The 12,252-nt window shown below is 41.4% G+C and overlaps 1 protein-coding gene across 6 annotated transcripts in view; it reads right to left on the reverse strand.

The window, feature by feature from the left end:
- The window catches only part of RAPGEF5 (Rap guanine nucleotide exchange factor 5), a 235,975-nt gene that overhangs the window by 25,000 nt on the left and 198,723 nt on the right, over nt 1-12,252 (reverse strand). For all 6 annotated transcript variants that reach the window (XM_030857070.2, XM_060304704.1, XM_060304703.1 and 3 more), the window contains 3 exons: nt 9,280-9,377; nt 5,695-5,817; nt 3,796-3,974 (listed from right to left, as the gene is read on the reverse strand). In XM_030857070.2, the coding sequence (XP_030712930.2) occupies nt 3,796-3,974; nt 5,695-5,817; nt 9,280-9,377 (400 nt within the window). The remainder of the gene's footprint in view (nt 1-3,795; nt 3,975-5,694; nt 5,818-9,279; nt 9,378-12,252) is intronic.

Raw genomic sequence — 12,252 nt, forward strand, 5'->3', positions numbered from 1 at the left:
ATTCAGAACCAGGAAACTGTTTTCGGCTCTTAAAGTGGTAATACATAGAGGTGGCTGCGCCCTGGCCGGTCCTGCCTAAACCTGCCTGCTCCCAGAGCCAGCCTCATGGACTGGACACTGCCCAGTACAGCTGCGCGTGGGTACCAAAGCAGTGGGGGTCAGCCATTTGCGAGCATTTTGGAAATTCTAGCTCCATTAACAGGGGAACCAGGAAAGGCACTGCTGCCTATGCACCTAGTGACCAAAATACCTGGGTGAACACAGTCCTGCAAGCCCCTGAGACTCACTGCTGAGTCTCCACTAGGCATGGTCTGTACCTTTCAGTCTTCCTGTCCAGCTTTGGACTCTGCCTATAGTTCCCCAGTAGGCAAGAGGACCTGAAATTCAGTCTAACTGGCCCCTTTCGCTGGTTTCTGCCAACTGTCTCCTGGGTAGACCCTGCTTGGTATATTCCATGAACAAACAAACAGGACACTTCCCTGGTCTATGGTTCAGAAATCTTCCCGTTTCTGAGAAACTGGTGCCTAAAGGCATCAGCACTACAACTCTGCTTCACTTCCGCCACTCTCTTCCCTCATTCCGCCCCTTCTGTCTCATCACACCCTGGCAAGTTCACACCAGCCAGAAGAGACTTGAGTCAGCTCCATCTCTTCATGAGATGATGCCAGGCTCCCCCGCCAAGACGCTGAGGTCAGCGAGAAGTGCCCCATCCCTATGCCAGAGGCACTGGATGCCCTCCCCTTATTCCCAGTCCTCCCACCTTACTGCATGATGGAAGCCCCACTGGTTCTGTCATGGCCCACCAGACATTTTTATACTCTGCCCATCACTCAAATGCAGAGTATACAGCAAACCTTTCAGACAGCAACTGCCGGAGCTGAAAACAAGACTTTTCGGGGAAGTCATTTTATTATTAGTCATTATAAAAAGTTTATTCTTCTTCTTCGTATTCAGAATCATTTATCTACACAAAATCTTAGATATAAGTCTCATCTTTTTATCTTTTATCTCCCCATAAACAATTTTCCTGGTTCAGATCTCTTTTTTAGTCACACCTAAAATTAAAAAAACAAAAACCCACATATACCTAACATCTGAATCTGTAAAAAGAAAAAAAGAATTAATATAGAAATGACTTCTCTATAAGACGAACTGATACAGTACAAATATGGGTTACCATTCCCATCTGGAATCTTCCTTTACCAAGGTTCGTTCATTTCAAGGTAAGAACAGACTGACACTAAAACATTCCAGTTTAGTGTCAGTCTAACACTCCTTTGTGTAAGGAAATAAAATCCACTCAACCCACAGAGGTGGGGGGATGGGACTGGTAAGAAGGAAGGAAACATGACTATGCAAATAGGATGCCTTAGGCAGGGAAGACATTTCCTGATCACCGACATGATTGTTTTCTCTTGGCTATTCCTACCAGTATGATTATGAAGAATTTAACTTTGTGTTTCTGTTGGCATTCTATTCTATGGGCCAGGGATAGAGACCAGTACAGCAAACAATTCAAGAGCATGGGGCCATATGGAGAAGATGTGAATAGACATATTTCATTTCCCTGAGGACAGATATAATCTTATACTGGGAACTAAGCTATGTGGTGTCATTTTACTCCTTAGGACATTCACGTCCCATTTCACCAAGCAACTGGCATTTATAAGAAAGTTTTTGATCCCAAAGAGCCTCACATTTAAGAATGTCACAGGCTATTACAGAAAATGTACTGGCCAAACAAACAAAAAAGGAGCATTCATCATAAAACTAGTCCAAGATTTAGGCAGATCTGTTATCTATCTCTCCTTCCACCACCAGTCACATCAAACACCAGGTCGGGAACCGCCATTATCTCTCACCTAAGTAGACAAAATATCCTGCTTCTGGGGTCTCCTCACCGGCAGTTCCGTCTAGGTGCTACTTTCAGATCAACCTTCCTGAGGGACAACTTGGATCGTATCCATCTCCTGCACAAAAACTTTCAAAGAATCCCTACCACCTTCTCAATTCAGTCTAAACTTTTCATTCTGAAATTCAACATCCTTTACAATTTGGCCCCATCTTCCTTTTTAGATCAGTCTCCCACGACTTCCTTACAAATACCTTCCGCTCTGGCCAAACTGGATGAGGTTCCTTTCTCTGACCACACGCTCTCTGCCTCCAATGAACTGCTTTGCTTCTCTCTCATGAGTCTGACCTCCACGGACAGTGTGCTCTTTTGAATTCATACCCAGAATTCAAAATGCTACCTTCTCCCAAATGGTTTTCTAATCCTCCTTTCCCACACCCTTGGCATATACGCTTCCCATCCTCTAAAGCCCCTGAAAGAAATTCATCTCATAATAGGGCACCCTCAGGGTCTATTGTGAAAATTAGACATTTGAGTTATAGAAAGTATCCCCCCAGCCGATTGGGTGCAGGCTCACTCTGATTTCCCCACAATACCCTGCATGGATGTGCAAACATTAATGAGTGATCAATACACATTTCCTAAATATATTACACTGACATGTACTCAGAAACGGTTTGATATAAAAACTACTTTGAAAAACAAAGGAAAAAAAATGGGAAGACTGGAAGGTAGAAGGAACTGGGAAAGATTTTGATTCATGTTGCCTGTTTCTGTTGGGAAGCTGTCCCAAGAGTGGTTTCAGAATATTCATCTGGTATTTTAAGAGATGCTCCCAGGAAGTTACTAGAATGTCATTCAACCGACTTTACTGAGTCACCGCTATTTACCAAGTTCAGTACTAGGCACCCCAGGTACAGTGACTGATTAGAAATGGTCCCTGTCCCTTGGAAGTCAACACAGTCCACTGAAGGAATTCTATATAAAAAGGTAAGTTTAGGGCTTCCCTGGGGGCGCAGTGGCTGAGAGTCCGCCTGCCGATGCAGGGGACACGGGTTCGTGCCCTGGTCCGGGAAGATCCCACATGCCGCGGAGCGGCTAGGCCCGTGAGCCATGGCCGCTGAGCCTGCGCGTCCGGAGCCTGTGCTCCTCAACGGGAAAGACCACAGCAGTGAGAGGCCCGCGTATCGCAAAAAAAAAAAAGGTAAGTTTAATCAATAGTAATAAAGAAGTTTTTTAAAGAAGGAAAAAAGAAACGTGTGCATGGTAGGGGGAGGTCAGGGTAAGAAAGAGCTGACCCTGCATTTGAAAGTCAGGGATGATTTTAGGAAGGAAGCAACATATGACCTAGGTCTTGAAGAAGGATAGCAATTTGCTGGGTAGAAGTGGCCATTCTTGGCAGAGCTAACAACACATGTCCAGGCTTGGATGATGGTCTGCATGGGAAAGGAAGAGCCATTTAGAGTGGCTGCAGCATGGGGTGAGGCTCAGAGGTCAGGTGCGACCAGACAGTGCAGAGCCTGCTAAGGAGTTTGCAAAGTTCATACTCTGGGCATCAAGAAGCCAAAAGCAGAATCTTGAAATGCATCTGACTTTCAATGGTTCTCACCCCCCTCACATCACCTTCCCCCATTTTCCTAACCTACTGTAGCTCACCTGGCTACAAGGGTAATTTAGCTGCACGATGGGGCATGTGTGCACTGCCTGCTTTTTTCTACAGCATAGAGCAGAGTGCTTTGGTCTAGTATTTTGACCTTTACTTTAAGATATAAATACTTCAAAGGCGAAGAGAGAAATATTCAAAAAGAGACCTTTTCAATCATTTGGTCACTTAACTCAATAGTACCCTTTGCCATCTCATCCCTTCTTATCATCACAAGGAAAATAATGTACCCTCTCAAAGAGAGGAGAAGAACTGCATTTTTTTACCACTAGAAACTCACTGAGCAGCAATTTTGATGAATTTTTTCACCAGCTGCACTCTCTTGCCCAGCTGGCTGCAGAGCAGAATCTCCGTGGCCACCCAGAGCTGGACCTCATTGCATCTCTGGAGTAGGAGGCTCAGGTTCACTGTGTGGTCCCCACTTCCTTGTCTGCTGAACGTGAAGTAGATCAGCTCTTGCTGAAAGACAATGTATTCATACAATTGTTTATTGTTGTAGCACAGAGTCAAGTTGATACAAAATTCGATTCATTTTTAAGAGCTACTTCAGGTAGGCACTGTCATATCATAACATGTTAGATATAACAAATAACAATATATTAAATTCAAGATAATTTATCTTCCAGAAAAGCCTTCACGCAGAAGACTTACACAACTGTAATTTTTTAGAATGCAAGGATGACACTTTTCGTGAAAACCTCAGACATTCTAAAGTTTAAGTCACAGGCTGAATCAAATCCAAACTTCCCAAACTTGTTCTATGAGCAACTTCAAGTGCAAATGACTATCATTACATTAGACCCTCACAGGTAGGTTCTCTAGACAAGGGTTCTTACATTTCAGTGTGAATCCAAGTCACCTGGAGACCTGTTAAAGCACAGATTGCTGGGCCCCACCCTCCAGATTTTCTGGGTCAGTAGGTCTGTGCTCTGGCCAAAATCTGCATTTCTAACAAGCTCCCAGGGGTGCTGATGATGCTGGTCTGGGTACCCGCTCTTTGAGAACCACTGACATAAGACATTGTCAAATCACAGAAAGACAGCAAGATTAGGACAAGGTACAAAACTGACAAAATCGAGTCAGACCAGTAACTAGTGACATAGACTGACCATATGCAAAGCAGTGGAAGAGATGTGTTTCTAACCGGAGGGGTGTGCGTGTATATTTTACAGGAGTAATTCACATTCTCCTATTGCATAAGCACATAAGCAGGGACACATCCCACTCTACTACCATTTGCAAAGTCACAAGTCATTTAGCTTGAACCAGTTCACTACTTGCTCAAATTTAGATCATCAGGTTGGAATGTTGTCAGTGAGAAAATACGAGGACATTTAAAAAACGTTCCAAAGTGAAAGTGAAGCTTGGGGGTCCCTAAATTGGGCACGAGTTCCTTCTTCAGGAGGAAAGGCCTTCTTGTAATGAAACATTTCACTACACAGCAAAGTAAATGCAACATATTGTAGCACAGAGCTGCCTCGTTTTTCATCTCCTGATTCCTGTGAGCCTTTCCACCAGCTACATTTATTCATCAAATGTCAGTAGCATGTTGCCCCGCATCTACTGTTTTATAAATGTTTAACCTGTCCTCAAGGGAGAGGTTGATGGACATACAAATTTGAAATATATCTCAAAATTTTCAATAGAGTACTTGAAGTCTTGCAGCATAGTCTAAGTGTATAGAATGTTCTTGGGAACGTGTGTGTGTGCATGTAGGTACATACAGAAATGTGTTTCTCATATAAGTACTGTAAAGCTCTGTAAAGCTCATGGAAAAATAAAAATGTCAATATCAAAGGTATCAAATATAAAATGTCTCTTCCACCCCATTAGACCTTCATATATATATATGGGTATATATATATACCCATATATATATATGAATACATGTTTTCAAACAAAAAAATAGCATATTTATACTACATTAACACAAATATCCGATTGAACAATATTAGGTGCAAATAAAGCATGATCATGTATTCTGATTTTCCTAGGTTTGGGTCAGTCTTTTAATATATTTAAAGTCCCCAAATATTTTGGGGCCACGGTATCCTAAAGCATAACTAGATCACCAGATGACGGATCTTCTTAAAACCCAGTCACAAACAAATATTCTTCAAAAAGAACTCACAGTTATACTGGCACAAGCATTTATTTTATCATTTCCCTTCTTACTCACCTCGTGAATTGAATTGAAGAGGCTCCAATCAAAATTCATTAATTCCAGAGCAATATCCCAAGTGTTCATTCCCAAAATCCTAATCGACCTTTGCTGTGATTCTTCATTTTCTGCAAAAGGATTCTAAGGTGACAGACAAAAGTAAAAGAATCCTCAGTCAGTTCCAAAATATTTGGCACTGAATTGTCTGGCTATCGAAAGGCATTAGAAGCCCACATTAGAAAAAAACTCTTGTCTCAGCGCACTTAATATTTTCCCTGGTCCGTTCACTTTCTGTGAGTTACAACCAATTTAGCAAACAGCCTTGGAAGCCGTAGAATGTGATCAATGATACTTCACTGAGTTGCCCCTCCCCCCGACACACACACACACACACACACACACACACACACACACACACACATACACACACACACAAATCTGATTATAAAACACTGCCGCGGGCAGACAACATAATGAAAGTGAAAGCCCTGAAGTCACTCTGGCTTCTGGTAAGAATTAATGTGCCAGCAGGGTGAGTATAAAAACAAACAAAAGAAATGTCACAGTGCACTTCAATAAAGACAGACATGGCTTTTACAGAAAATATGTTTGACGAGTCTCATCCCAGACATACATTTACAAATTTTATTAAAATGCCCATGGAAAGCAAAAAAAAAAAAAAAAATTTAAACAGGAAATAAAAAATAAGTTACTTCATTTATACCATGGTGGATGATTATTTAAAAATTTTTTTTAAGGGAATAGTGTTTTTGGTTGTTTGTTTTTTTAAAAATTTATTTATTTTATTTTTGGCTGTGTTGGGTCTTCGTTTCTGTGCGAGGGCTTTCCCTAGTTGTGGCAAGTGGGGGCCACTCTTCATCGCGGTGCGCGGGCCTCTCACCATCACGGCCGCTCTTGTTGCGGAGCACAGGCTCCAGACGCGCAGGCTCAGTATTTGTGGCTCACGGGCCTAGTTGCTCTGTGGCATATGGGATCTTCCCAGACCAGGGCTCGAACCCGTGTCCCCTGCATTGGCAGGCAGACTCTCAACCACTGTGCCATCAGGGAAGCCCAGTGGATGATTATTTTAAAGTATCAATTGCTTTCCCTATACAAATGGATATGAGTTTGGTAATAATAGTATTTCCTTAAAATCTGACGTAAAATTATTAAATGCCACCACAATTTTAAATCTATTGTCACTGTTAAATGTATTAAAATTATCTGGCACCTTTTAAAAATATTTGATATTTTCTAATTAAGATATAAATTCTCCTATCTGACTTGAACAGCTAATGACGTTAAAATAGTTAATGACTTGGGAAAAAAAAGAAAGGGACTTTGCAAAAATAAATGCCATAGCAGGATAAAGGGAACATTTCAGAATCCAAATATTAGTCTCTATTTTTTGAACTGCAAAATAAATTATTAGCATTTTCAAATTCTTATATTTATGTAAAGGTTTCCTAATTTAAAAAAATGACAAAAGACCTTCACAACCTTTTCCACAGACTTGATTCTCTTCAGAGTAGGTTTAGGTACAAATTGTCCCCCTACCCGCAGTGTGGATATGGGGTGGAACTCAGTAAGGGCTGAATGAATGATGTGCATGCAAACACTGAGGTGGGGGAAAGCCCAGGTTTCTCAGGAATTGGTCTGGCTAGATTGGGACCAGATGGACACAGGCTGCACTGCAGACATTCAAAGAGCCACGAGTTGGGAAGTAACACAGATCTCTGCTTAGTAATTTGGAGGTGTAAGGGTATTTTCACTTGGCTTTTTATCCCTCCTACTTTCTCCCTAAATGTGCCCCTGATCCTGGCACTGCCCTCTGGTTACTCAGGTAGTCCACTGCCCTCTCCAAGAAACACTTTCTATTTCTCTATTCCATTCATTCAGGGCTATGATTCCTGCTTTCCACGAAGGCTAATCTATGCACAAGCACAGTGGATATGAGTGGTTTCACATGTTATCCTTCCCATACAATGTTCCATTTCAACTGAAATCTTTTGGAGATGAAAGCACCTAAACTTTGATTCCAATGGGAAATTTTTAGGTGGTGCAAAAAGCTGGTGGGGGAAGCATCCGAGTACAGGATAGCATCTGGCTCAACTCGGAATTCACAGCAGCTGTTTATCCCACAAGACACTGCCCCAGGCCTGCCCTCTACCCTTCTGAGGCCCTCGATCGCAGCAGAAGAGCGCTCTGGGAGCGCACACGAGGGAACCGCATGAGGGGTCTGTGTGTGGCGGGTGAGGGCTGGGGGGTGGGAGACAATTAGAGTGTGGGTCCTTCCATCACCAGGAGCCTAGGGCAACTGCATATTAGATTCTCCTCCTTCACAAGGTGCGGGGGAGGGCGGCGGGCAGTCACATCAATCTCATTATCTACTCAAAGATGTTGTGCAGCATCCTGTCTGTCAAGTTCCACCGGTGGAGTTACATCGTGTATAGACACAGGCCCGGTGACCTGCAGAAGGACACCCAGCAACGGGAAATCCCAAGTAAGACAAAGGGTTTCCCTCTCCTTTTCTCCCTCACGATGTACAAGGAGGAAGGTGCAGGAGCTCCAGAGTCAAATATAACTGGAATGAAATCCTAGCCCTCTCCCTGGCTTGGCTGTGGGAAGCTAGAGTAAGTCACTCAGCCTCTCTGAACTTCACAAGGTTAGCAGGAAGGTTAAATGACATACTGTATGTAAATTACCTAGTACATACGTGTCTGGTAGAAAGTGTGAAGATAACAGTGACTCATGTCATTATGCTAGCTTGATATCTTGCAGATAATTTTACATAAGATACTTTTATTATAAGCAGTTTTGGTTAACCCACATGGTATACAGATTCCTCCATTATATATACAACAGGAGCCAGATGGAAAGACCCATCCTTGTGATGACTCCATGGGACAGACCAGGACCATAAGTCTGGATGATACAATCACGACCTGATACAGCCCACTTTTTATGGGCGATGGATCTGAGGCCTGACCCTACCGTTGAGAAAGCAACCATGAGACCGAGGTTTTTAGGAACAACAACAAATCATCTAGTTAGGCGTAAGTGTTCTTAAATTTAGGACGGAAAATAACGTACAGTGTGGGTTCTATATTTCTTCATACGCTTACACTTCAGTGGCATCTGATGTTGCACGGTTAGGGGCCATCTTACACAGGGAAGGGTAACCATCCACCCTTTCTTCAAAGGCATGGCTCACTCAAAGTGGACCCAGTGGACAGGAACTAAGGACACAGTCTCTTTCCCTTTAAATCCACACAGGATGCGTTCCTCAGCCTAACCTCCATATAGCCACCGAAAAAGAAGAATGGAATTAAGATTCCATCAGAGAAAGAGTCACATCCCTCAAATCCCTTGTTTCACAGGGACTCAGAGAGAAATAGCTTTGACTCAGGAGGGGTTGAGAGTCCCTAAAGATGGGCCTGCCTTTGATTTGCAAACACAGTGTTGTTTGAAAAGTGTATTGTTGACTACAGGAGGAGACAGCTTGATGTATTTTTCTAACATTCATTTTCAAACATACAAATACATGGTCTCAGTCTGACGTGTGGGTCTGTGTGTTTCAAGTACAAGGCTAAAGGTACTCACCAAAGTGTCAGCCAGGTCTTTCCGGTAGACATATATCCGACCAGATGCTTCAAGGGACTTGGAGATGGCCAAGTCATGTGGCTGAAGTTCATGCTTTTCTTTATTTACAAAAAAGAGTAATTAGAAACACAAGAACACCTAGTAGGCATTCACAGTACATCTAAAGAGTGAAATTTGCCAAAGAAAAATATTTAAAAATAAATGGGATGTGAAGTAGATTTAATTCAGTTCTGCATATGCTATACAATGATATCAGAAAATCAATGCTCAGAATGTGATTCATTCTTATAACATTTAGTCATTCTTTACACAGAACAGCTTAGGGAAGAAAGTAAAATTCATTCACAATCCCATCACTCTAAAGTAACCATATGATAGTAATATTGGTAACAGTTGAGTATATTTCCATCCTGATCTTTATGCAAATATGTGTGTGCACACATGTACATATGGTCAAAATTATTATTTATATGTTTGCATTAATAATCACTATAGATACACGCATTTGTAATTATTCCTTATGTGGTTTTATATTCCTATTTTAATTACTTACCCACTTGTCAAAATTATTTATAGTGTCATGTCATGTGTAACTGGTTATATAACTGTCTATTATGCCATCATTTAATCTTTCCTCTGTTGTTGAACATTTAATGGTTTCCAGTTTTTTTGGTCATATAAATTAGATGGCAAGAACCATGCTAAATACTAGCACAGGGACCAGCACATAACAGGGGTTTGATAAATGGGATCTCTTATTTCAGCAGCCATATATATACTGCCAAAGTCAACATCTTTGTGCATAAATCTTTGGCTGCTTATAGATGAGTTTCTTAAGACAGATTCCCAGTAGTGGAATTCCTAGGTCAGAGCGAAGGAACATTTTTAAAGTTTTTGATACAAGCTGCCAAACTGCTTTCCAATTCTTACACCCACCAACGCTCACCATTCCTTTGAATAAGTTTACTGTTTTGCTAAAATCAAAAATAGATTCTCGGTTTACTTTGTATTTCTTGACTACTAGTAAAGGTGAATATTTTCACCTATTTTTTTTCATCTATTCTACTTCTATTTTATTCCCCTATTGTCCCTGTCCTTTGGCCATTTTTCTACCATAGTTGGACTCTTATATAACACAATAGGCTTCTCATAGAAAAACGTCCTCCCCCCACCTACAAGATGCAGACGGGAATCGACCAAAGTGATACTCAACTTTATTCCACTGTGACATAATCAGCCTCTCCTAAGGTAGCCCTCCAGTTACCCAGCATGGTTGGAAATACAATATGCCACATCTCTTTTTCTAGATAATCAGTTCGAGCGCCAGATTTTGTTTTGAACATTTCTGTTTGATACAGAGTACACAAATGATACTCGAATACATTCTTTATGGCCCAGCATTGCAAAGATAAGTAGTATTTGTCATGTCGGCCTGTTGACGTCGGCAGTAAATGGTCCCACATGGCCGGGCTCTGACGTTCTTCTATCTCCTCCCTCTTTAGCTACAATTTCTTGCAACCCTCTGTGTGCCCATATATACCTTAAATCTGACTTTATAAGAGCCATTCTGCATTTGCTATGGAATTTGCATTCTGCAAATGCCATGGCTTTCAGACAGTAATTTTTCCATTTGCTAAGAAGTGTTTTTCTTACTTTCAGATTTGTCACTACACCATGAACAATGAAAAGTGATAGGATTTTAAGCTCTGAGTAACTGGGTAGGTTTCTGTTACTACATACATATATACCTAACTTGGGTACAAAACAGCTGGAAACCTACTGGAAGCTGTGAGGGTAATAATACCGGTCCTTTTAGAAAAGTCCACAAAACCTACAACATGGCCAATATCTCTAAACTTCTTTTAACAAAAAGAAAATAACTGTAGATCTCACTGTCATTTCATTTTGATGTAGCATTTAAAACATTTATTAAAAATTACGTAACTAGAGCAAGGAATACATTAAGCTCTGTGGGCTTTTTTTCTTCATAAGAACATTATTGCTTGGTGGATGTGAAGCTGCAGGCAGAAAGGTTCTTAACAGACGAAACTACTAATGGATGGAAAATGACGGCATATTTCCAAACCTGTGAGATAATTCAAGAGATAAACTGATATTGCTAGTGATGATTCGCTATGAGTCTATACACATTAGAACGACAGATGAATCTAATAGAGTGTAAAAATCGTATTTCACAGCCATCAAATAGATATTGGGTAGTAAAAGACCCACTCATTAATTCCCAGGTTCACGTGTGGCCCTGGGCCGACTCTGAGTCAGCCTCCAAGGGGGTGTGGGTCTCAGCTGTGCCACCAGGTTCTCTCAGGGTCCTTCTTTCTCCAGCACCTTCTGTCTGCATGGGGACCCAATGATTACTTTCTGTTATGGTATTGCCTTGAGAGGCAAATGCTGATTTTGATGAAGTTTAATACTGTTTAGAATCATGTAATATCCTTGGTCACTTAAAATTAATATACAAATATCATATTTATCTGGAATACCTAATATATTTTATTAAACATTCAACTACTCCCTGATTAAAATTCATGTAGTCCACATGTTTCTGAAATTTTTGCTCTTTTTCTTTAGAGAATGTTTTGATGGGAGGCACAACGCTCAGGGAGAGGAAGGAGTGCCTCACTTAACTAGGACAGGGGAGATGGGCTGTATTTGTTTGAATATGTAATCAACTAGCTTGTAGGCCCATTTTACCTGCCTCTGAGTCACAAAGCGAAAGAGGCAATGTTCCATCACATAATGCTTTTGCATCAAGTACAATACATTCTGATCTTCTTCTCCTGACTCTAGAATGGTAACAAAGGGTAAACAGGAATGCCCTTTATCTGCTCCCCCCTCCCCGGCCCGCCCCATCTCTGGCTGGTTAGTTTACACAGTACTCCCATTTTTCAACTACTGGGACTAAGTCACTTTCTTTGTATTTTTCTCAGGGTTAATGAGATATTAAATAAAGAT

Source organism: Globicephala melas, chromosome 9 (assembly GCF_963455315.2).
Source record: "Globicephala melas chromosome 9, mGloMel1.2, whole genome shotgun sequence".
NCBI lineage: Eukaryota > Metazoa > Chordata > Mammalia > Artiodactyla > Delphinidae > Globicephala > Globicephala melas.